This window comes from Fusarium redolens, assembly GCF_020744475.1.
Source record: "Fusarium redolens strain MPI-CAGE-AT-0023 chromosome Unknown BKA55scaffold_9, whole genome shotgun sequence".
NCBI classification, from domain to species: Eukaryota; Fungi; Ascomycota; class Sordariomycetes; order Hypocreales; family Nectriaceae; genus Fusarium; species Fusarium redolens.
The window spans coordinates 1,428,748-1,452,973 of record NW_025763672.1 but is presented as its reverse complement, the minus strand read 5'-3'; the positions used below and the strand labels follow the sequence as shown (position 1 = coordinate 1,452,973).

The 24,226-nt window shown below is 49.5% G+C and overlaps 3 protein-coding genes across 3 annotated transcripts; 1 reads left to right on the top strand and 2 right to left on the bottom strand.

Moving 5' to 3' along the window:
* Positions 1–1,624: 1,624 nt before the first annotated feature.
* BKA55DRAFT_392677 (Bromodomain-containing protein) lies at positions 1,625–3,367 on the bottom strand. The gene is made up of 3 exons (XM_046186020.1): positions 3,191–3,367; positions 2,314–3,143; positions 1,625–2,264 (listed from the first exon to the last, which is right to left on the bottom strand). Exons 1-3 carry the CDS (start codon positions 3,283–3,285, stop codon positions 1,951–1,953), a joined length of 1,239 nt encoding a protein of 412 aa, XP_046048784.1. The 5' UTR covers positions 3,286–3,367; the 3' UTR covers positions 1,625–1,950.
* Positions 3,368–7,797: 4,430 nt separating this feature from the next.
* BKA55DRAFT_594822 (P-loop containing nucleoside triphosphate hydrolase protein) lies at positions 7,798–9,291 on the bottom strand (the record flags this gene model as incomplete). The annotated part of the gene is made up of 6 exons (XM_046195717.1): positions 7,798–8,070; positions 8,129–8,451; positions 8,502–8,801; positions 8,867–8,919; positions 8,969–9,179; positions 9,234–9,291. 6 exons carry the CDS (start codon positions 9,289–9,291, stop codon positions 7,798–7,800), a joined length of 1,218 nt encoding a protein of 405 aa, XP_046048783.1.
* Positions 9,292–16,725: 7,434 nt separating this feature from the next.
* Positions 16,726–17,988, top strand: BKA55DRAFT_540402 (carbon catabolite repression regulator; the record flags this gene model as incomplete). The annotated part of the gene is made up of 1 exon (XM_046190260.1): positions 16,726–17,988. One exon carries the CDS (start codon positions 16,726–16,728, stop codon positions 17,986–17,988), a length of 1,263 nt encoding a protein of 420 aa, XP_046048782.1.
* Positions 17,989–24,226: the final 6,238 nt, after the last annotated feature.

Genomic DNA, 24,226 nt, shown 5'->3' with positions numbered 1-24,226 from the left:
AGGGTTTTGTGTTGAAACAGCTATAGATGATAAATAGCAGATGCAACATTGGAGCGAAAAGGTAAAACAACAAGATACCACATGGTTTTTGTGGTTCGACTTGTTTCTTCACTAACAATTGTCTCCATGTGAGATATTTTCCACCCCAGCCCCAGATCCTCTGAAATGATCACCAGCTTGGGCAAATGACAGCTGTTAGTAAAGACAAACTAACGAGTTGATAGATTTAGGAGGTTAATTAGCCGCCCACTTACACAAACACAGGCCAAGCCCTACTGGGCTATGGTGGAATAGAGCGCAATCTTGGAAAATCTGTTGGTTCTTGCCCAAACTTGAGAGTCAATATTGCATATGCTTTACCGAAAAACGCCAAGTCTCTTTTGCCGTCAAAGGGTGATATTCCTTCAATAGCGATCGACCTCTTTGCTGACCTCTCCGGCTATTGTCTTTGTGAGGGAGAGAAAAAGACGAGACAGCGCATGGTGAGGTTGCCTTTTACGGCAGGTACCTGAGACTCATTACTGGGGCATGTCACCCATTGTAGCCTCTGAGTGGTCGATTTGAGCACTGTAAGTTGTGTAACTTCAGGGGTCCAGTGGAAAACTGCAGGTACTACCCGAGACCCCATTGCGCTAAGAACCCGCCTGACGCAGGAACAGGAACAAAGACTTGGCGTCGGGTTTTTGGCCGAGTACTAATGTATCGGATGATAAGACCTTTGAGACAATGCCTTGTTTAAAACAATAACCAAGACATTCAATATTGAATATTACATTTCGATCGATTTTGGTCAACTCACACATATAACCGCTGGTGCTTTGACTACACTTTCTCATCCATACAATTCTATTGGCTCTCTCTCATAGATCATAGACACACGATCAACACTCGTCTCTCTTTTTCGCTCAGCGGGCTTGGCCTTGGTTTCAGGTTATTTAAACGACAAGGTCATGCGCCATTAACTTAACCACTTAACCCACAGAGCAACCACTTGACAGGGGCCAAATTCTGGGCCCAGTAACGTCAGTGGCAATCTTAATTTTAACGCGAGTCTGTTCCCCGGACTAAGTCTGTACCTGAGCGTCTAGCGTCTATTGACCTTTGCGCGACTCGGTCACTTCGCTAGTTACTCCTTAGACTCTCTGATTCTACACTTGAGTACAATATCGTGGTGTGCATCAACATGTGGCGGCTAAAATAAAGTTTCATATTGATGTCACGATGAAAACATCATGGCTGTTGTCTTGTCTTCGTATAAATCCACTGACAACTCATCGTCGGCTTCCCGCAGACGCATAGACGCTTACATCAACGACACCAGCAGAGCAGGCCCAAGGAACACGTAGGCTACCTACCATTGAGCTGGCACAATTGACACGCAGCTGCCCATAAAGACTAGTGACTCATAACACAACATCATGTATCCTCCCGTCACTCTCAGCTTCAAGAAAAGCAGCCTCCTCAATATCGTTCACCGGCAAAAGACCGCGCTTGTCAGTGCTTCTTAGCTCTAGTTAACGTCCTGTAGATTGGTCTTCATCTCGACATCCGTTAACGCGAAATGGCGTTGCCCTGAGCACTTGGTGCCTCGATCTCATTCTACCTAATTTGGTCAATTCTTAAGATCATCAGCTAATGCATCGATCGACCACGTTAACCAGGTTTAATAAATCAATTACTCGGGCTATTGCACTGTGAGCGGACAAAAAGATCCGACTCCCCTTTTACCAGACCTCCCAGAGACGCCCGAAAGAAACACATTACCTTACATACTAGCACAAGCACTTATCCCCATCCTATAGTCTCCTAACCGCTGTCTGGTACAAGATGGCCAGGAAGCACCACATATATATATATAATACAGGTGTTTCAAACATCACCTTGGTGTCCATCCGTCTGAGATGGGGGTTCTCCTTGAATCCTAGTGGATCTTCGCGATAGAGCTCCCATCTAGTCGGCCTCATCGCCACCCATCTTGGCAATCCATTTGTTCATGTGGGAGAACTTGTCCTCGAATGTCTTTTGGAGTTTCTCCCCCGCAAGCCACATTGGGTCTCCCTTCTTCCAATATGTGAAGCAGTTGTCAAAAATCTGACGGACGTCTGCAAGGAACTCTTCGTCGTTGGTATACTCCTTGCGGTCCATTTTGGCCTTGATCGTGGTAAGGTCCATTGGTCGTTTGACCTTCTCGAAATAGTCAGGCACGCCATCCTCGACGGGCTCGACAGCGTCTCTAAAGGGGCCAACGAGTCTGGTCCAGAACCCTATCTTCAAGTTAGCGATTACCTTCAGAGGCGTCAGAGGTCAACTTACCGGGTCCGGACAACATTCTTGTCAACAGATCTGCGCAGAAATCCAACTTTTGTGATGTAGTAAAGTCTCGGCCCTCGGCATAGCCAGCGCTAGTCCTACGTCGAGGCGCGGGCTTGGGCAAAGATCCACGAGCTTTGATCGATCGATCTGCTGATGCGGGAGCGCTGACTGGTCCACCGCTCGTTCGTCTGCTCTTCTTCGCATCATTCTCGGGCTCGTCCTCCAGGTAATGAACGTTTTTGCGAGGTGTCACAGATGGGAGAGTACTAGTGGCCGATGCTTCGGGGGTGAGAGCCGTGTCGAAGGAGCTCATGGCAACTACAAGCTCACTGAGAACCTCCTGGGGTAGTGACTTGGCAAATTCTGCTCGGGCGTCCGAAAAGCGCATGTACTCGGCGGTCCATGACAACAGCAGCTTTCGAATCGATGAGCCCTCAGGTGTATCCTTCCAGACCTGGATGAGAAGGGGTGTAGCTGGAATCGATTCCGTGATTCGACGACAGTCGATCATAGCGGTAAGAGCTTTGTCACATAATCCCTTGATATTGAGTTTATGACCAAGCTTCCAAAGTCCAACAAAAGCCTCATACGATGGGACATTAGCCTCATCCGCAATCACCTTGTCCGTGTAAAGGAAGTGTTGAGCCAGGCCAAATATCTCCTTTGTGGTCTCAGGAAGCTTGACTATGTGCTCAATCTTGTCGTCGGAGTTGGTTTCTGAAAAATGTTTTTCGTAGAACTCGGATCGAGAGCAGAGGAAATCTTTCTGTATACCGAAAGGAGTCTCATCAGGACCAACGAGGATGATGACAAACGTGGGGTGCGGTTCGCTATTTAGTGTCAATATGTGTTCATAGAACAGTATCGATAAACGTACAGCCAGGAGAATGGCTTCTTCTCGGCTTTGACAACTTCAACCTTGGTCTCCATGGGAACTGAGGCACGAACTTCTTCAGTTTGAGTTTCAGACATGATGAAGACGTAGTGTGCGAAGACGATATGTCACAGGAAATTTGGTGTAGAAGTATGTTGTCGAGGTTCTGGTTTCGGTCGGGTGAATGAATGAATGGATCTGAATCAGTGGTGAGCCCTAGAACCTTATTCACGGGCAACCGAGCAGTGGCATGATGGCAGTGTCATGAGCGGGAAGTAATTGTATGCGGAACAAGACCATATGCTCCTATTTCAATGAAACATGACAATTGATTCTCGATCTCGTCGAGAAATCCGCAATTTTGATAAGGAGTTTGGTGTAGTGAAATAGGGATGTCATCTTACTCGAGTCTTCTTTGTTCTCATCCACCGCTCGATTCGCCGTTTCTTGGACCTTTTTATCAATTGCACCGCATCGGCAGGCCCTTCGATATGAGATACCTCTAGATTTTGATGTCGATTGATGAAGAAGGACGGTTAATGATGAGTTGAACTTAAACTTGGCTTCTGCCCTGATTCAAATGAACGTGAAGCTAAGATAGAAGTCGCGATGAGTATGTTGGCCAATAAGATTACGGGATGACTACAAAGAGGGATCGGCCTGCAGATTGTCCGTTCCCCGCTCACCTCGGTCAAGTCCATCTCACCTCGGAGGCTCAAAGATGGCTACCCTAGATCTATGCATCTGACTTCCAATCCTCGACCAGGACTTGAAAGACAACATTGTTAGCAATATAGAGTATATGTTATGAAGCATGCATTGAGTTTTACGCTGACAATCGCTCGTCCTCAGTAAATTGGAGTTATGTCGTGCGCTACAAGATCATTGCATTCTCATTAATCTTTGTTCTCATCAGATGTACACAATGAACTAAAACAACCGGACTATACATTTGCTGTTATCCTCGCACCACCAGTCCAATTTACCCGAAACTATTCGTCTTCACATGTAGCTGTCACTGGGAATTTCAAACCTGTTGATGCTCTCCCCTAAATCCGAGCATGAAGGTCATAATAAGTAACGGGGTTCTGTCGTACGATGTTGATGCACCTCTCGGAATGTTGTGAGCTTCACGACAAGTTCAAAATAGATACCGAGCACATGCCGAGAGTCTCTGATATTGGCAATACTTGCTGATATCAGAAACCTTGGGGAGTTGTTACTTGTTTCTTGTGTTGGGTGCCATTTTGAGTATAGTGTAGGGCATGGTTCTGGAAGATGCTCAAACAAGGCAGTAAGTCCCAGATGAATTGTTCAATCAGCGGACTTGCCAAGCACATATGTATGTTTCATGCAAGCCCTCTCGCGGCTGCGTAAGCTCGAAACTTCTATTCGAACTCGTGTATAGCATCTATTAATACAATTAGGTTGTTACATCAAACTCGAATGGAGAAATGCCATGGCCCGTGATCATACTTCGATCTCAACCATGATCGCCAGAATAGAGATCCATGTGGCAACAGAGCAATAATGGAGCGAGTCAACTACAGACCTGGAACGCTCTCGAAGCATGCGACCCGTTAGGATCCGCAAAGAGCTTACGTGAGTTGTAATACAATGCAGCCGGAACCACATATCTCGGCAGCTTGAGAGAACAAAGACACTGTACGTGTATCTAGGCGGACATGAAAGCTCGCTCCGAGGGGGTGCAGCATAGCCAGTCTGTTTTCCGTGGGGACCCTATGGTTTCTCATCCCCAGGATCATAACTGTAAGTCTCTCATCTATTAACGGGGAGTCTGGGGGACAAAGCGGCTGGGTGATTGATGCGCATACACAGTCGGGAAACCCCAAGAACGCAAATGTTGAGCCGGACTACCATTTTAGAATATCGATCACGCGTTGTTCAGACCACCAGAGTCCGGGTGTCCGGTAATGGGACCGCAGTAGATTCCATCCGTCGCGGAGTGCCGAGGATCGTGTTCCGGATGATACGATCGCACAGTTCGGCGTTGACATCCGTGTCTCGCATCACGCGATATTCTCCGCAGTCTCCATGATGCACTGCTATGGTTAAGTTCCCCAGACCTCAATGTAGCACCAGTATCCATATTTACATACATATTGGACACGGGGAAAAAGCAAAACTAAGGAAGGGGAAAGGCAAGTGGAAGAACGCGGTGCATTTTCCGTGGGGTCAACGTAGCAAGATCGTCGGCCATCTGCCGTGCATATGCCGATAAGGCATCCAAGTTGGAGGTGTAGGGAAAGCAAGGAACCAACAACTGTGATTGGAAGTATCAAGAGCTCGAAATCCTGGGGCACTCGAAAGATCAGGCCAGAAGCTGGTCAGGGCGCATGCTTCAACATTCCACATCTCGCGGGGTTCGCCTTGCGACAGATTGGAGGCATTTCACCGATAGACCTCAATTGGACAAGCAAATTGACTGAGGGAGGACGTAACCCCGTCAATCCATTGGGCCTTGGAACCCTCAACAAGCGACGATGACATGCCTGGCATCGCAAATTCACTGTGCACAAAAGCCGCTGCTGCAGCGGTTGGGGATACTCCGAGAAGGCATCCGCTATCATCGGCCCATGCTGATGGATAATCGTCTGAGTGCCCTGTAGATGTACCCTGGTCTTGAATGGATATCTTTTTCACACACAGCTGAATAATGCATGTCTGCATGTGGAAACGGTTTGACCCAGGCACTGATGTTAGAAATGAAATCAAAGAGAAGAAGCTGGGTCTCCAGGATATAGCACAGTAATTAAATGTTCAATGCCCCTTAAGCCGCTCGCTGCCGTGAGCAATTGCCTGTCGAAGCATACATGAGGCTGCTGAATCCCACAACGCTGACCCTGTAGCTATCCACAACCTTCTAAAATGGAAGTTGTTCAACATGTATGGGGGAGAATGGGTCGCCAATTGATCTGTGTCGTATCCAAAGCATCTCGAGTGCGACAAGTTTGAGCAAAGACCAACGAATTTCCATACTGCGGACATGTCTCGGCACGACTGCAAACTGCAGTTCCATAGCATTGTGAGGCAGAGGCTAGTGGGCTTATAAGCAGCATCCAATCCAATCCAATCTCGGCCCAACTTGCGTGAATCCCAGATCGTGAGATCTGGCGTGGGCCTGAAGTCATGCTAGTGCGCATCCCGTATTCTGTGCAGCGAAAAAAGCCAAGTCATTGGTGAGAATGCAGATACAGGTTCAACAAGAAAAAGCCACGACGGCGGTGTGTGGTCAAACGTCCGCAAACCCGTGAAATCTCCAAGACCCCTGGTGCCTGGCATGGGGCTCAAAAAAAATTCTTTTTGCTTCACCTCCAGATAGCCGCCATAAACGTTGGTGATTGATTTGTCGAGTGGATGAACACGCAATGTTGAATCGGTTGGGTCACAAATATCGCACTTAGCCCAGATGAGACTCATCTGGTATATTCTAAAGCACCACGCATACCGTCGTTATTGGGTGCTTGGTGTTGACTTATCCACAGCAACAGACGACACTGGGGTTTCAAGACTGCGCATTGAATCCATAATATGAAGGTAAAACACGAGTTTGCATTGTGCATGCTGTTGCATGCGTTGAATGCGCCCGAGCCTGGTATCTCTAGCCTAGGTATGCATGGCAAACCATTTCAAGTCAAGGGCCAATCGATACTCGATAAAAGCTGCGCGAGATGGTCGCAGTAGGATAGACGGTGATGGTGCCATCCGTGCTGGGAACTGCTGCGTCATTCATTGAGTCAGTCATGCTTCCATGCGTCTTCTCCCGGACTTCTTTTCTCCAAACATTCGGCTTTTCAGTCCAAGAGGTTGCGTGCCCACGTTTTCTTCAGCAAAATCGCCACCGTGAATGACACAGAATTAAGGGCCGTAAAGAAAATCTTGGGGATAAACGTATTAGGAGCTTTCAACAACCAGGTCGGAAGGGTGGTGTGTATGTACAAAACCTGGGGGCAGAAACCAGCACACAAGTATCTTTTCCCCGTAGGTACTTCGAGATCCCCCTTCAGAGAGCGACCGGCCCGGTGGAGCACGCACCTCCAAGCGCCACCTTAGTAGAGTAAAACCTCCGCCAGCCGCCCAACCGTTGCTCATTCTTGGTTGACCTGGATGGAGAAACGCCAAGCAAAGCTATGCTTGTTTGGGGGACCTAGGTCCTGGGGTTGTCTGTTCGTAGAAATTTCTTGTCCTTCCAGAAGTATGTCTTCGTCTGGGGACCATGGAGCATGACGAAATACCTCCCACCACGAACCACGATGCTTAACCTCATCAGACTACGGCCGGACTTGTCCGAAGCTTCTTGGCAACCCGACCATGGCCCAGCAAGCATGATGCGCGGCTTTATTGTGGCTCCCAGCAATCCCAGTCTGCGCTGTTTTCTTGCTCAAGGCGGAGCCGTCATGGCCATTTGATAAAGGGGCTCGAGTTTTCCTCATTTCACTCCGTGGGGATTTCTTGACATCTCCGTCCCGCTGTGAGGCTCTGCCCATGCCTTGACGCGACTTATTTACAGTCTGGTATGCTCGGTGCTTCACCGGCGCCGAGACTATCCCCCAACAATCCCCAGACTCCACCAGACTCCGTCCAGAGCCTCATTTCATGATCGATTCATCATCAGTGACAGGCTCCTCTTGTTCGCTGTTTTCATCTTCGCTTTGACCGATGTCTTGGCCCAAAATGAGGTCTTCACTGCCTTGCCACTGAGGCGGAGGCGCCGGCATGGCCGCTTCATCTTCATCCGCCCATCCGTAATCCTCGTCGTCCTCGCTATCAGGAACCTCGAGTTCTGTTTGTCCAAGCTTTCGCTTATGTCGGGCTAACTCAAAAGTTTGTAATGCTTCGTAGGGAACCTGGCTCACCCCGTCCTGTTGTCATCATGTAAGTAATTGCTGGCTCGAGGATTCAGTGCCTGGCAGAACGTACTAACTCCACTTTAAATGCGACGACGTTCTCCACGACCTCCTGGCATGCTTTTCCATCCAGTTTTTGCAGACCTGCCAGGAAGACGGTTGTAAGATTGTTCTCTTGCCAGACCCAGTCTCGAAACATGACAAGTCGAGTTGAAACCCCTTGTTCCCATACACTGGCATTGACCGCGGCCGTCAGCGTTGCACCCCTGGCTGAATTCATTTTCGTTGCACACTGAGACAGAACCACAACTGCACAATTTCTAGTTGCAGCAAGTTTATGAAGGGCATTCACGATCGAAAGCAGTGCCTGTGATCGCTTCGCAGATGGACTTGGACCTGCGCAAACATTAGCTAGACCTTGTAAAGACGGTAATGCATGCACGTACCCTTGTTGCTCTTAGATGTAGCCTTACCATCGTGGGATTTGGGTAAGGCGGAGTTAACCAATGCTGATAAAGAACTGATGACCATTAATGAGCAGTTGTGTGGAATCAGCTTGGCGGTAGGCCGTGACACGAGAGCAACCAAATGGGGGAGAGTGAAGCATGAATAATGATAGAATCGACTAGCGTCTCCTTCTTGAGTCTCTGATGCATCAAGCGCTGAATTTATTTGACTGCTGCGACGGGCTTTTGTTGCATTGGTCACCGCCCGAAGTCTGTAATGTTGCAAAGTTTGAAAACAATCTACAAAGCAATAGTAAGCTTGACTATTTGTAAAAGATGAGAATGTTGGATTGGAATCAACAGACCTACCCAGACAACAGCATCACCATCACACAATGCATTTGCTGTAAGCTGGAGCCTATCACACAAGTCAACTCTGTGACTATACGGGACAACAGCCTACTCACCCCAATGCTGTCTTGCCAGTACCAGGGGGTCCCCAGATCTCTGTGACCTGCCCGCGATGAACACCACCTTTGGCAGTGGTATCTTGAGAATCAGCTGATACTTTGGCAAGAAGAGAACGATCTAACTCTTCAACACCGGTCGAGACATGAGTTGACGCGTCGCTACCAAGCTCGTCGAGAGCCTGTGAAGCTGATACTGTTGGAAGTCGGTCTGTTGAAAGGTAAGCTTAGACTCCAAATCGTGGGAGTTTGTTACAAAACGAACGAGTGCCTGGTGTATCAAAGCTTGCCCTGTCATAGCCGTGAATTGAATGGTAATCCATCCTTAGTAAGTACTCATCGCAATATGATGTTTAGTAGATTTGCCTTGTAGTCCATCTAGGCATCTGCAAGTGGATCTTTCCTTTCCCATTACGGAGTACTCTGCAGTGTCTTACGCGTGATTGGTCAAGAGTCACATGATGAGACACTCTATTGCACCTTCCTGCGCCCAGAAGCAATTGACACTGGTGATGCCTTCCAGCGATAATATAACCTTATGTAATATTTTCTCTTGTCTTAGGAGCTCTTGATAGCATAAACTCCCTGAAAGAAATCCCCTGGTGGTGGCAAGTAAGTTACTTACCTGAACAACATCAGATCACTGTGAATGAACATGCTGTATCCGTACTCTCACTTTATCACACAAGCTCTGGTGCTCGCCTCTCCTACTTGCTGGATTCTTGAGCTTCGACAAATGCTTGAATATGTTATGGAACTCTCCTAAAGCTTTTAACCGTCGGTTACAAGCATTTTCGTTGCTGTGAGGTGGCGACTGCCCATCGTAAGAGGTGAGTTGTCACAAACTTCCCTCCTGAGTTTGTCGTCAAGAACATATGTGATGAGATTTGGTTGACGCCTAGGGAGTTAGATAATTGGATATGAAGAAAAGGGGACTGGCTTGATGCCTTCGGGATGCCTTCCCGTCGTCCGCAGTGATGCACAGAAGGTCAACGGTACTACATGTACGGTTGTGGGTTACCATAACACCTCAGATGCAGGAGCCAAACACACAAGATAGCACGGCATGATCTACCATAGCATGGTAGATCACCTTGACTCGAGCAGACGATCATCACATAGCAGATACGGCCATGCCACACGTCGCTCGCTCCCGTCTAGATCATGGCTGGCCGCGGGAGGATCCTGTGGGGAAATTGACGCTACCCCATCTTCTCGACCCCGGACGAGAAGCGAAAATATTTCAAGTCATCGGCAGGGTTTACAGTCTCGGGCCACGATAGGAGAGTACCTTTGAGGTATAGAGATAAGGAAACCGAGCCGTATCGCCGCTGAAAGAAATGCAAGCAAACGGGAATGAAGTATGATGTGCGTGGTATTGGTTTGAATCTTCCGATGCCATGCTTGGAAGGTCTTGCCCAATGGCGGTGGTGCTCGCATTACATCAACACCATGCCTGTACCCAGTAGTTGCGTCCTCTACGAGGTTTCAAGTGACGGAGTAAGGCTTCCTTGACGCGCAAACAGTGACAAATCTTGGTCTTTGGATCGTCACCTCTGATATCTGGGCTCCAAGTTCATGTTTACAACCCTGACCACCCCACACTGATGAAGCTGTAACGCGGTTTCCGACTAAGCGCCGCCATTTCCGAGCTCTTGTAAGAGTTAATCTGTGGTTCTGCCATTAGTCAATCTCGTCACGACGAGGCTTAGGGTGGCCGTGCACTGGAGACAACAAGAGTCGTGTGCTGGCAAAAAAAAAAAAAAAGTCTCACACGGCTAGATGCGGCGGGCCCCAAAAGAGCTGCAAGGTACCACGCCCTGGAAGTCGTGGAACAGTACCCATGGGGTTTTCCAGTAGACCCTTGGGGGATTATGGAGATTCATGTGAGAATATGAGGCCAGAGTGCCTGCTCGCTCGAGATTTGCTGAGGGGCTATACTACGTCCGCAATACGAAGGCCATACAGTTCAGACGGGCCAACCTTTCTGACAGCGGATGAAGCCATAGCAAATTCATGCAAATGTTGCGGGGAACAGGTGATTTCGGCGCTATCAATCATCTCACCGAAAGCCCACTCCGATGAAGTCAGTATGGTGTTGAAAAAAAGGCCGAGTACTCTACTGTGCGCAGAGCTGCCTCATTCACAAGATGGGACAGTGCATGTACGGCTCGGCCAATATCGGGTTCATGAACGGGAATAACGGGCTTTGAGAGTAAACGACAAGCTCAAGCATATTGTGTCGTACCCCCACAATGCAACGTTCAAGTGAGGGTCCAGCTTGGGATGAAGATTTCTTGACCACAATCTTACTAGACCCTTGGCTCTGAGTTGCGCAAGAATTCAATCGTCTTGCTCAATTACCCGCCTGAATACCATTGGCGATAGCTACGGCGATAAGGAGCCTTTAACCTCCTTGATTAGGTCTAGTCCAGCTCTCAATGAGCCGCAGGCATTCTGCAAGGGGCGCCAGTGTCTATGTGCATGCAAAAAGCTGGAGCCCCGCAGAGAGCTTGCCTGTTGTTGGCCAGAGATCTAGACCCCTGAATCTCTGGAGAGCATCTCACAAGCCAAGCCACCAACACTGTTCTACAAAGAACCAACGACTGAAATCTGTACCTGGATGGCTTTCATCTTTTCTGACTAACGCAGCGACAACACACCAATTGCCGCACCACGTGGGGTAGGGCCTTGACTGACACTGACTGAGTGCTGTCGACTCAGCCAGGCCTGCTAAGATCCGAACCGAGATGACTGCCCCTTTGGTGTTTTCGGGCCTTTACTCGCTGGCTCGGCTATTCACCTCAGGGCCTTGAGCCAAAGCAAAGCCAGATTAGCAGCATTGAACATGCAATCCACAGTGAGCATCGGACAGTAATCTTGGTCCGCTACGCCTTGAGACTTTTAAGGTCGTGACCACAGCATTTGCTCAGGAGATGATAAACGATGACAACACATAGTTGACGCTCATCATCTACCAAAACATGTCAGCTTCTCGGCCCTGCGGCTGTAAATCTTAACCGGTTACTTGGATTCAGGGCGGGCGCATTGGCCTCAGCGGCAAGACATGGGTTGCCGCATCTCGCATGTCAACGCATTAGGTAGCTGTTATCGGCCAAACCAACATGCGCATCCAATGAACGAGATTGAAGCTACGATATGAGTTGGGGAAATAGCCGCAAGCATTGATTAAATCGGAGATCTTTTTATGCTGAGTCTAGGGGCAGGGTTTGCGGGCCAGGTCAGGGTCTGTGACAAGCTGGGCAATTCCGCCTCGTTATCACGACACTTGGCTCACGAATCCGTTCGTCCTCTTGGAAACACTCTAGTGCCTCAGGAGCTGCACTGTCCTTTGATACGCGTATCCTCATCTGTTTGCAACCGCAGCCATTGCTGGCATGCAATAATAATCCGCGACTCAAAGAAGACCTTCAGCCGCTCAAGACTACAGTATGCAGATGCATCAGGCCATGGCGAATCTGGAAGGCATCTGAATTCCGGGCCGAAGTCGAGGATATGCTTCCATGCAGGCGGTGTTCGCCGTTCCGAATCACCGAGAGCCAGGATAAGATCTTAGATCAATCCCCCGGAATTGCCGCAATTAGGCTAGTTCGCCTGGGATTATCACCCAGCATCAGGCATTCGAGTCCGGGGCGCCATCGCACAAGGGGAAGCTGGAGAAAGATGGGCACAGAGCCTCCTAGTGTCTAGGAACTAGGGTGCTGGTTTGGGGGTCGGATTGCCTTATCTGCTCACAGAAACGGGATTGAGTGGTCGCTCGGGAGGTCAAAAGATGAGGTGGCGTACCAGGGTCACTGACATACTAAAATGCCGTAGCAGTTGGCGGAAGCCGGGAAGCAAAGAGCAAACATGTGCAAAGGCGGCACGACGCTGTCAAAAGGGCACGCTCAGAGTCTCTAAGCGGGTATTGAAGCCCCTGGTGATTCAGGGCGCCTACGGTTTGCCAAAAGCGACAATCTGGCTGGGGTTTAGGGTATCATATCAGTCAAGTTTTGCTTATCACGGCTTGTGATTGGAACTCTGAGAGTTCACACACCCCTGAGTATCAGCAGTGTTGGTGACTAGACCAAAACTCTGATCAGATGTGAAATCTGGGGAACATGTTGCCATCGATCCGCCGAGCCGCAGCTGCAAAAATGCCTAGAAAGGGACAGCCGCTATCTGGAGCCATAGACTAACTTGGAAAACAGGGGAATATTGCTCTTTTACGTCAAGTTTGGAGTTTGGAATGGATATTGACTTATCTCGTGATGAGGTTGATTGCGGAGATTTGTATGGGGGCGGCTCTATCTAGACTTTGGACCGGCAAATCAGGAGCGGCAGCAATGAGGAGATTATCCGGGGATGGGGAAAATAGTGTATGGGGGAGGCGAATTTTGAATTAACACGATGAGTAGCCAGGGTAAACTAATCTGTTTGTCACGGGCAATTATTGACTTATGAATGAATGTCTTAGAGCCGCGACTCGTGAGGCGTCCGCTTATGGGTTTATCTTTGCTCATCAAATGGTCTAGCCCCAAGGGTACCGAAACACCGTATAGTGCGACCGAAGACCACCAACAACTGACGATAAGAACCTGGACAAGTGCCAAGGAGGAATCACCCACCCCCAGACGACGGCTTGAGACGGAGGAGAGACTCTGGGGAGCGCGCTTGTCGCGGTGAATGGCCCGATTATACTGGGGCTCAATATGAAGATAACACCACTTGAAGCGCAGTCGGTGGGTGAACGAACTGGTCTCGTGTGTGCCCAGAAGATCCTAGAGTTCTGGTCCACAAGAAAGGGTTCTTGGGAGTTTGGCAAATTGGTACTGATAAGCTAGGTTGGAGCATAACTGACTGCCGTTGCATTTCCCCGGCTACCGACTGATAGGTTCCGCAATTCAACACTTGGCAACGTTTCGTCATCATGGAACAGATGTCGCTGAAACTGTTATGAGAGTCATTGATTCAAATGACGTGTTTCCTCATGATATTAGACAAGGCTTCCAAGATGAGTTCTCATCATTCTGGTCCATTATTCTTTCGGTTGCGTGCTTATCATGATCAGCTGGGAGAGTGATTAGCCGGGCAAAGGCCAACCCCACACTTGACTTGGCTTTCAAACACCAAAACTATGCGGACAAATAGCCGAGCGATATCGCAAACCAAGCCGTAGGTGTTTTGGCGCATTTTACTGCTCGGATCCTACAATTAGGCCCAGAACAGTCTCTGATAGGTGCTGGCGGCCATGGCGGCTTTGACATTGATAGCACGAGGATCATTACCTCAAATCTGGGGAGAAAAGTGTGAGTGGACTTCTGGGGTAACAGATTTGATGCTAGTCAAGACTTACACAGAAGCGTGACCCTCGTGGAGCGCAAAAGATAGTGCCGAGATGAAAATTCAATCTCAACTGAATGAGAAACCAATGGATGCCAATCAGGGCCAATCAGTGGAGTGGCACCTGTGAAGCATCGTGAGCTCCATATCAGGTCAAGACCCATGAGAGATAGGTGGGTGTACTGTCGACTGCGTCCCTGGGAGGTTCCACTGTAGCTCAGGGCTAGCTATCGTAGCATGATTCTTAGCATGAAGAACGGAGTAAAGGAGAAACTGGGGGAGGACGCCGCAGCGTTATCTGCATGGTATAGGTGTTGCAATTGGTAAGTTATGCTGTGGTATGGCATGATGAAGACATGGTCCTGGAAGTACAGGTCCGACGTTGCAAACGGACGATTACGTACAATTGGTCTCTATCACGACATTGGTTACTGATTACTGAGCGAAAAGAGCATGACAAAATGTGCACCACGGAAATGACAAAAATATACTGATGGAGATCGACATGCAATTTTGTGTCTTCTCAAGGCTCATCCACGATAATCCAAATAGTGGATTTGCAAATACGATGCTGATATAAGTAACCCGAGGTTGACGATGTTAGACGACCCACGAGTCAATACGTCTTGTCGTAGAATACACTAAAAAAAAAATCAGATAAAAAGACACAGAAAGCACAGTCGGAGCCGCTCGATGGAATGAAGGCCAATCAGTCAAGCACGACATAGGGAAAAAGGCCTGATGCCCCACGTTCCGGGCCGGTAAAAGCGTGAGAGTGTGAGAGAGCGGACGGAGAAAGTCACGGTGAAGTGGAGCGTTTGAAAACTCTCACCGTCGAGCTTCTTCGGGCATTGGCGGCCAGAGAGCCAGAAAGGATTGGGACTATTCAAGCGGGCCAATGAAATCAGAGAGTCAAAGTCCCCACATTCACAACAGAAAAAAGGCCAAGGTGAAAAAAGTTGTCGGCGGTCGGGACGTAAAAGCCGAGGTGATGAAAGACAGAGACAATGGGGAGAATCGGGGCATGCTCGGCCAAGGGAAGTGCGAAAGTATCTTGGCCATAAGGAGTGACGTTAGAGTTCCCCAGTTTACCCGTCCATCTCCCCCAGGCCCGTGTCGCGCCGACAAGGTATGACTCGCTCTATTTTGCCTTTCTTCCCTTCTGGGGTCGGATAAGGATAGCGGGAGATCATTCTTATCGTCGCACTGCGGATACAGAACCAGGTATAGCAATTAACTAACAAACATGGAGAGATGGACAGATAGGCTACTTCTGAGGAATAGAGCCACAATCTAGGTCGCATTGGGCAGAGACAGTTGTCCTTCCTCATGCAGAAAGACTTGTGTTGTGTTGTGCTGTGCTTAGCTGAGCTGTCTTTTTTTTTTTTTTTTTCTCTCTCACTGTGACTCTTCATCTGGCTCGCCCCGTTAATGCCCCCCAAGGATAAGGCCCGAAGAACGGGGCTCATGTTCCAGAGCCCCAGTTGCACCTTCCATTGGAGCCTCCTGCTTCTCCCGCTGGGGTAAGAGAAGAAAAAGGTGGAGGGAAGGCACAAAAGGCAAACCCGCAATACCTACGCCCCACGCCCCGTACTGCCTCTAATCCCAGAAGATAAAACACACCCCCTTGGAAGTAGTAGATGGACCCCCAAGCCAGCACGCAAAGGTGAGAACGAAAAAAAGAAAAAAAACTAAACTGACAGAGTCCACAATGGGGCCGCCCACGGGGCCCTCCAACTAAAATCAGTGGACTTCTCCCCTGTAGTGGTGCACCGGACCACCTCTAACCCTCTAGTGACTTCTCCCTGTAGGCGCTCCCCTTCTGTTTTACCGCTGCCTGGCCTGGCCTGGGACGCACAAGGCGGGCTCGGGTTTTCTCAGCAGGTACCCTCAGCAGGTACCTACAAGCCATCGTGGTGCCCTCGGACGTGGGGTGAACGGGGTGTGTGTCCTGGAAGGGGGTGTGCTCACTGGCCCTTCCCGTCCCTCGTTCCCTCTCTTCCCCTCCACCCTCGCTCCATTCGCGCCTCCCTCTCTGTTCCTCGACGTCGCAGTGCAGTGCGTGCTTCTAGTGCCGAGCCCGGCATCTTTTATAACCTTCCAATCCCCCCATCCCCTCCGTCCTCCAGATTTCCGTCCTTTCCAAATATCTACATTCGATCTTCCAGCTTCCCCGGAACTTGCTTCCTCCACCAACTCGTATCAACTTCCGAGATCTCAATCGAAGGATACTTTCATTCAGTACCAACCCGAATAACAACTACAACTACAACAACCATCACAACTTGAACGATATACCCGTTCACACACAACGATCCACCATTATCTCGACGACACTGGAGTTACTCCACTACCTCACCTAACCTCAATAACAACTACTTTGTTGAGAGTTGGGTCTTCCAGACGTCTATCACATGCAACGAGCACAGTCGGCCGTGGATTTTTCCAATCTACTTAACCCCACAGTTCCGGCTGATAAGGAATCCGAGAAACCCCAACAGGGCGACGTCGAGATGGCTACAGCAGCAGTTACCGTTATTAAACCCAATGGACCCCTTCCGGGTGCCCAGAACTCGGAGAACTCAAATGAGTTGCCCCGACCTTACAAGTGCCCTCTCTGCGATAAGGCCTTCCACCGCCTCGAGCATCAGACTCGACACATCCGCACTCACACTGGCGAGAAGCCTCACGCCTGCCAGTTCCCCGGCTGCAGCAAGAAGTTCTCTCGATCTGATGAGCTCACCCGCCACTCTCGCATTCACAACAACCCTAACTCAAGGCGAGGTAACAAGGCGGCTCAGGCACACCAGCAGCAGCAGCACCAAATGCACCAGCAGCAGGGACTCCCGCCTCATATGATGCCTGATGGAATGATGGCACCGCCTCCCGCGCCCAAGACCATCCGCTCTGCTCCTGGCTCTGCATTGGCTTCACCCAATGTGTCTCCTCCTCACTCCTACTCTACGTTTGCTCTGCCCGTTTCCGCGGTTCACTATAACCGCGGCGGTGACATTTCCATGTTGGCCAAGGCCGCTACTCAGGTTGAGCGTGAGACTCTTACTGCTCCTCCTCACCACAGCAACAACCACCGTCATCATCCTTACTTTGGTCACGGAATGCACAGCTCTCGAGGCCACCTGCCTACGCTTTCTTCCTACCACATGGGCCGCTCTCACTCAAATGAGGACCCCAGCGATGACCACTATTCTGGCGCTATGCGACATGCTAAGCGATCAAGGCCCAACTCCCCCAACTCTACAGCTCCCTCTTCGCCAACATTTTCTCACGACTCACTGTCACCCACTCCCGACCACACCCCTATCGCTACTCCTGCTCACTCTCCTCGCCTGCGACCTTTCTCTACTGGTTATGAGTTGCCAAGTCTCCGAAATTTGTCTCTCCAGCACAACACGACGCCTGCTTTGGCCCCTATGGAGCCTCATCTCGAGCAGAACCAGTTCCAGCAGGGATCTGCCCCCACTACCCAGCCTCGCCCTACTGGGATGTCTTTGACAGACATCATCAGCCGGCCCGATGGATCTCAGCGAAAGCTCCCTGTTCCTCAGGTTCCCAAGGTGGCTGTCCAGGATCTACTTTCTGACAACGGCTTCAGCCACAGCGGCAGGAGTTCAGGAACCAGCAGTCTGGCCGGCGGCGATCTCATGGATCGAATGTAGGGCACGACATCGTATCGCAACTCGCACGACTTGATGACGACTATGGGTTATAGAGGAATAGAAAGGAACGGCGTTTATGGTTTACAACATGGCAATCGAATTACATCATCTCAAGGATTGAGCACTCGGCGAGGATTTGGGCGGCATTTGTGAGACGAAAGAGAGCATTTTTTTTTAATTCAAGGGCGGTGGACTACGGTAGCAACACCGAGTCCGGCTCATGTTTGGGAGGCGGCGGAAACTAGATTTCGAATTGCGGAGCAGTTGGATTTTTTTCTCTCGGGCTTGCCTCGGGGGACGTCGGAGGCTATCATTGCCCCGTCGGAAAAGCAGTTCTATTTGATATCCACTGATTGTTTTCTCTTTACTTCTTGTTATGAAAAGAAACTTCACTCCTGTTACAATTTCAATCAAAAATATCATGTCAAATGTTTAATGTTCATGTCTCCTCGTTTTTATTCTTTGGATGTGCGGGATCATTCTACCTCGAAGAGGGCCTTGATGGGACTTGGTAATGGGTCGACTAGGGCCTGGCACACCCGGGTAAGCCTCAGCTCAGCTTTGTCAAGCCTGTCCTGGAGGCTAACGTTACTGGGTTGCCAGTGGCTCTTGTGGAAGATTACGAAACTAATACTTGTATGATGCACGGCGATAGATAGATACCTAGACAAAAATGCAGCGATGTTATCCAACAAAAACTCACGGTTGCAATGCTCACAGAGCTTGTTACCCGCTCCACTTGGAAACGAATTAACCTGGATGATCTGGAATGCCAGCGACGAATTTCATCGTGTCGTAAACCTGCTGGCCTGATGGCTGATGTCAGGATCATCGCGTGTAGTAATGATGGGTAACTTATGGAGGGGTGACTATCCATCAGGAATTCAAAGCTTCAATGTTGAATAACTTACGTCGAGACATCCTTGGATGACGCTATCTCCGTTACAGAAGGTTTAACCACGATCTAGGAGGGGGATCTAGAGACAGAAACAAGCCTCCCCAGAGCGGAACCGCAGAATCGGAAGGGCCAATATTACCTATTTTTTTTCTCTGTCCCTCTCTTTGTGTCTAGGGGGGGGGGGGGGGGAGTTATTTACCAAGCAAGGCAAGGTTTGGTTTAGAATTTGGCTTGTCTTGGGGACCAAGCCAAGCCCAGCTCGGCGTTAGTACCCCTTTTTTAGATAACCCAGATCAGACAGATCTCAGGATGCCGTCATATGACGGGGAGTTTGACGACAGCTGCTGATGGGGTAAGCATATGTCGAAGAGTTTGTCTCTGTTCGGGTATTTGGAAGAGGAATGCGCAGATACATCATAGCAGATGTTCTGATACTTTCATGCCATCTTTTTCCACACATCCTCAAGATCTATGCGTATTCGATCAAAATGGCTGACGGGCAGAACTGCCACAAGCTGATCTGCCGCATTCCCCCACCATGGATATGCACCATCCAAACCCAGCCAGCACCAATACACCACACCCCATCCATACCTTGGTACATATCTGACCCCAACCTAACCCCTGTGTGTCAGCGCCCCGATGGTGAAATTCTCAGATGGTGGCGGTCATCACATGGGAAACAAGCAAAACTCCCAGGTGATACAGTGCTGTACCGGTATTGGTAACCGCACTCACTCTCACTGTTATCTCTTTTCGCTTCTGTTATCAAGCCATGCACTGCGCTTAGTAAACATCGACCAGAGAATAAATCTTTTCGGCTCATGATATGAGACTCCCGGCTATTCATATTTTCAGGGCGCAACAAGTGCCCATTAGCGGCCGCGCCAGATGAGGAGACCTCTCAGTTTCGGGGTGCAGGACCGCTGGGCTGAGAGTCTATCGGAAAGATTGAAGCCACAAATGCCCTCGCTCAGTCGTTGTTGATAAGGCGACGTATAAGGTCCTCGGCAAGTGAATGGGGGCTTCTTGATCCTCCCCCGTGGGGTGTGCGCGTGTTTGTGGTTAAACCAAAAAGCAAAAGGTGAGAGGACAGAACATTTCAACCTCGTTCACCAGTGCGCAAACAAGCAATTGCAATCTTGTCAATCTTTTGAGTGGCACGCCTCAACTCTGCATCAATTCATCCAACGCATCACGTCAGCCCATGAGGCTTCAAGCTTTCCAGGCAACCTCTTGGGGCTTCCCCTGGTAGATACGGGTACACTGGTGGCTGGCTCACACTGATAAGTCATATGTGGTCCTGAGACTGTTTCTAACAGGTAGGACAACGGGCTGAGGATACGCGTCCTCCAGATACCAAGACTCTGTCTTTGCTCAGCCCGGCCAAATTCAGGGGTGTAGCTATTTTGATCTGGTACAGCAAAGGGACAAAGTATCATTGGACGTCAGATACTTTTCTTGCGCGCGTACTGTCGGTGTACACAGGATGGCGAAACTGTCTTTGATCAAGTCTAATAATGATCTGAGGAAAGCATCCCCTTGTTCACGGTAATCCCTGTGTAATTGTTGGGAAGATTAAAATTCAACATGTGAAGTTCAAAAACAGCTATTTGCTGGCTGGCCCAGGTGTCTCGGGCCGGGATGTTCGGTGAAGGGGTATTGCATCGGGCGATACGCGCCATGTACCACACCTACAATGACAGATGCACACGAATGAAATGTCTGGCAAGTGGGGGATTTTCTCAATGTGGCCGTCTTTCGTGGGCTGAGTGGTTCAACAGCCCCTGGCCACGATAAGCACCAGCTGAAGGTAACAGTCGGTTTGATTAGAGCAGTCGACTCACGGCAACACAAGTCCGGCACAGAAATGTATGGCAAGTTCACCGCTACAAAACAAGGACGAATGAGAGCTGTGCCAGAAATCGGATGCAAGCGTGAAATGGTGTGTAGGAGAAAGTGTGCGAACCAAGAAGAAACACCAATTTTGACAAGTTTTCCGTATCTGGGCTGGAGTCCAAGGAAGGATTGCCAGTAGAAATCCGGGGATGGGTGGTGTGTGCGCTTCTCCCCCAAACTTTCAAGATGCGGGTGTGTGCCAAGTTTAGCTCTGGGCTTGTTTTCTCTCTACTGGTTTTGCTTCTTGGAGGGTGGTATTCGCGGGGTCAGGCAACCTGACCACGTCCAGTAAAAGCTGGGGTTGAAATCGGCGCTTCTGGCTGGCCGATAGGCGATGCCAACCTCATGTCGGCGACGTCAAGTAACTGGCGATCATTCTTTACTTCTGCTTAAACATGACTCCTGTTATCGCTCCAGGCGGTTGGAAGGGGCAAGACACACACACACGCATGCAAACATGCTCCGCCGATCGCGACTGCGGGCCGTTATCAAGCGACGATGATGTCTTATCTTGAGAAACACCAACTTTCTGGGGCCCCGGGGAAACGGACCCAAATCAGGGCAAGACCAGAAGATCAGTCTCAGAATCTTGACTTAGGGGTCGCTGATTCTCAAGTTGAATCTGCTGGTCATTAAGTCTAGCAGAAGCAGTTGAACAGGGCAGGCAGCAGATCTTCCATTAGAATTGTACCACGCTCCAACATGAAAGTAGTGGTGCCAGTGCCTAGCCAGTTCACCATTCACACCTAGGGGCTTAGCATCAGCTGGGCCATGCATGTGGCCAGTTGTAACTTGTAGGGAATGGCGTCGTGCTTTGAACAACGTGATCTCAATTCCGGATCGCAGGATCGTTCAGTCATATCCAGGTCATTGGAGCGGTAGAGCTTGTCCCGGGCCGGAGTTTGCGTGGGATGGTCGTGGAACGCATAATTGCTTCTTTGAAAGCTAGCATAGACCATCGCGGGTATGGCGCTGAAAGTTCCTGAATTTGAGCTAAGCCGCCTAAACTCAAATTAGGAATTTTGATCATTGCTTCTGAAGGGTCGTTTTGCGTTGTGGTCGTAAAATGGCTGGCTGATCAGAGACCTATTGCCTATCATGTGGGTGGAGTTGCTTCTGAATGGCATCAGGATCGTCCCTTGTGTTTCGTGCCTCTCTCTAGGGATCTGCGTGTGAAAGGGAGCCTATTAAGCCATCAATCACAAAGGGGTTGTTTATGTTCAGATGTTATGGCATGTACATCATGTGTCAAGTTCGTTTGTTATGTAACCTCCTTGCGTCTGGATCGAGATGATGTTTATACAGGAGAGAACACTCATTGACGCGCAAGCAGAAGATGGAGACCGTTCAACAAAGAATAGGTAGGTAGGTACTCAGTCATACCTTCCAACCCCCAGAACGCGTATCGTAGAGGGAAGCTTCCAAATATTCACCAGGTAAGTAACAAGTTCACCAGGAAGGATCAACCGTTTGTAACGACGGTTAACTTCCCAGCATCATACCTTAGTTTATCTGATGCGCCCACTTAAACGATATTAGTTGATTGAAATGGCAAGAACTGACGTCGACATAAGCCACCTATTACCCGCTTCATGTCGTCGATCGTCTATTTGATATCTTCATTGTTCAAGCATATGTTAATTGACTTTAAGCCTGACTCGCATTCTTTGAATATCTTTTGGTGATGATGCAGTCAATATGGAGAAGAGAACCCCTGAGCCCTATACGTCAGTGGATCTATCTATTGAAATCAACGCCCTCAGATACAGACAGACAGGAACTTGCTCTGTAACAACCCTAGCCCATGACTGCTTCCAGAAAAGCAAAACAACAAGGAATCTCCGGGGTACTTGGAGAGCATGGTTCCTGAAATTTAGCCTGGCAAACATCGTCGATCACGCAGTTGGAAAGCAAAAATGTCTATGACAAATACGCACCCCAGTGAAAGCATCAGAGCGATACACGAGGTCTCCAGCGTATAGTTCGCTTACTCTTCCAGCGACGGGCGCTCTACACCGGATACACACGGCATGTTCCTAAAGGCTGAGACAAGACGGGGCCAGGGAAATGAGGCCTTTTGAGGCTACTCTGACGAGATCAAGAGCTGTCACAGCTCCTGGCTCAGTTGGCACCTTTCCCCTACGAGCAAAGGTCACAAGCGGACCCTGAAATGACGAAAGAGCCCTCGTGAGAAGATCAACTGGAAGTCTGAAATTTTTTGCAAGCATTGGTTGTTGTGTTGAGTTGTCTCGTTCCTGATGCAGCAGAGCCAAGCATCAAGCAAGCTCTCCCCCACGCCCGTGCCCCGCGATATGTCAGAGAAGCATGGGTCCGGATGGGGAAGAGCTCCTTGCAAAGTTACAATCCTTGTCAGGGCCGCGCCGCTTGAGGGGTGTAAACAATCACATGGGGGTTGAGTCCATCATGAGCGCTAAATACCAGGTTTATTCGCATCACCTGGGGCTTGTAGGGCAAACTTCCCGATTTTATGAATGCCTGTGGAAATTCCACTATCAGTGATCATGCAAAGCATTTGTCAAATACAGACCAGACAGCAGTTCCGATAATCAATAAATACTAATGGCTTGAAGCTAAATCCAGAGTATGGTCGGCTCTCTACTCCAAGCAAGATGGTCACCTACCAGCTTGGCTCGCCCAGCCCTTTGTTCCCTGATTCATGAATATTTTGGTCCCGTCCCGACAGAGGAACCAACAATTGCAACATAGCCCCTACCTGGTTGATGCTGGTCTCACAAGTGTGGGATGGATGGCGACCATGGAGACGGGACAGGCTATGACGGAACACCTCATGCTTGATGGCTTGACCTCAATTGTTAGCCAAAGTTGAGGTTTAACAATTGCCTGTCGCTGTTTGAGCAATTGGATTCTAGATGCCTAGCTTGTGTCTCCGTCCATTCACAGGCCTACTCACATTCAAGTGGTAATGCAGCAATCCTACATATGAATAGAGACGCGGCTATCAAGGCCTGAGCTGATTGTCAACCGACCCGACAGTGAAACCTGGTATACCTTTGAGGCTCAAGAAACCCAATTACTGATTGCCCAAGGATGTGAGTCTACGTGAGAATCAATGCGTGTTGGGTTTGATGGAACGTGATAAGATACATGGCTTCGATTCGCACCCCTATTCAATGCACCGAAGAAGCTGGACTGGTGGAAGCTATCAGCGACTGTTCGAATGCTATCGTGAGCTGAAGAACCCGCCACGGCCAAGCTTATCAGCAGCGTTGCAGCATGGTTGGTTGAGACAAGGTCAACATGTTTTTAAATCCCTGAGGATTGTGGGGATCATGGAAGCAAGGCGCAGGATGTTTGACACGTATAGCAAGGAAAGGACGTGTGCCATTGAACGCTCAAACGACTCGTGGGATCGTTCTCACGGCCGCCTAGGACGATTCCATGGCTGTTGCTGTACTAAAG

Excerpts from the sequence above, each read along its gene's own strand:
- BKA55DRAFT_392677 (XM_046186020.1), bottom strand. The coding sequence starts at position 3,285 with ATGTCTGAAACTCAAACTGAAGAAGTTCGTGCCTCAGTTCCCATGGAG. Across the intron at positions 3,144-3,190 it reads AAGAAGCCATTCTCCTGGCT|CGAACCGCACCCCACGTTTG; the intron begins GTACGTTTATCG and ends GACACTAAATAG. Across the intron at positions 2,265-2,313 it reads AAGAATGTTGTCCGGACCCG|GGTTCTGGACCAGACTCGTT; the intron begins GTAAGTTGACCT and ends ACTTGAAGATAG.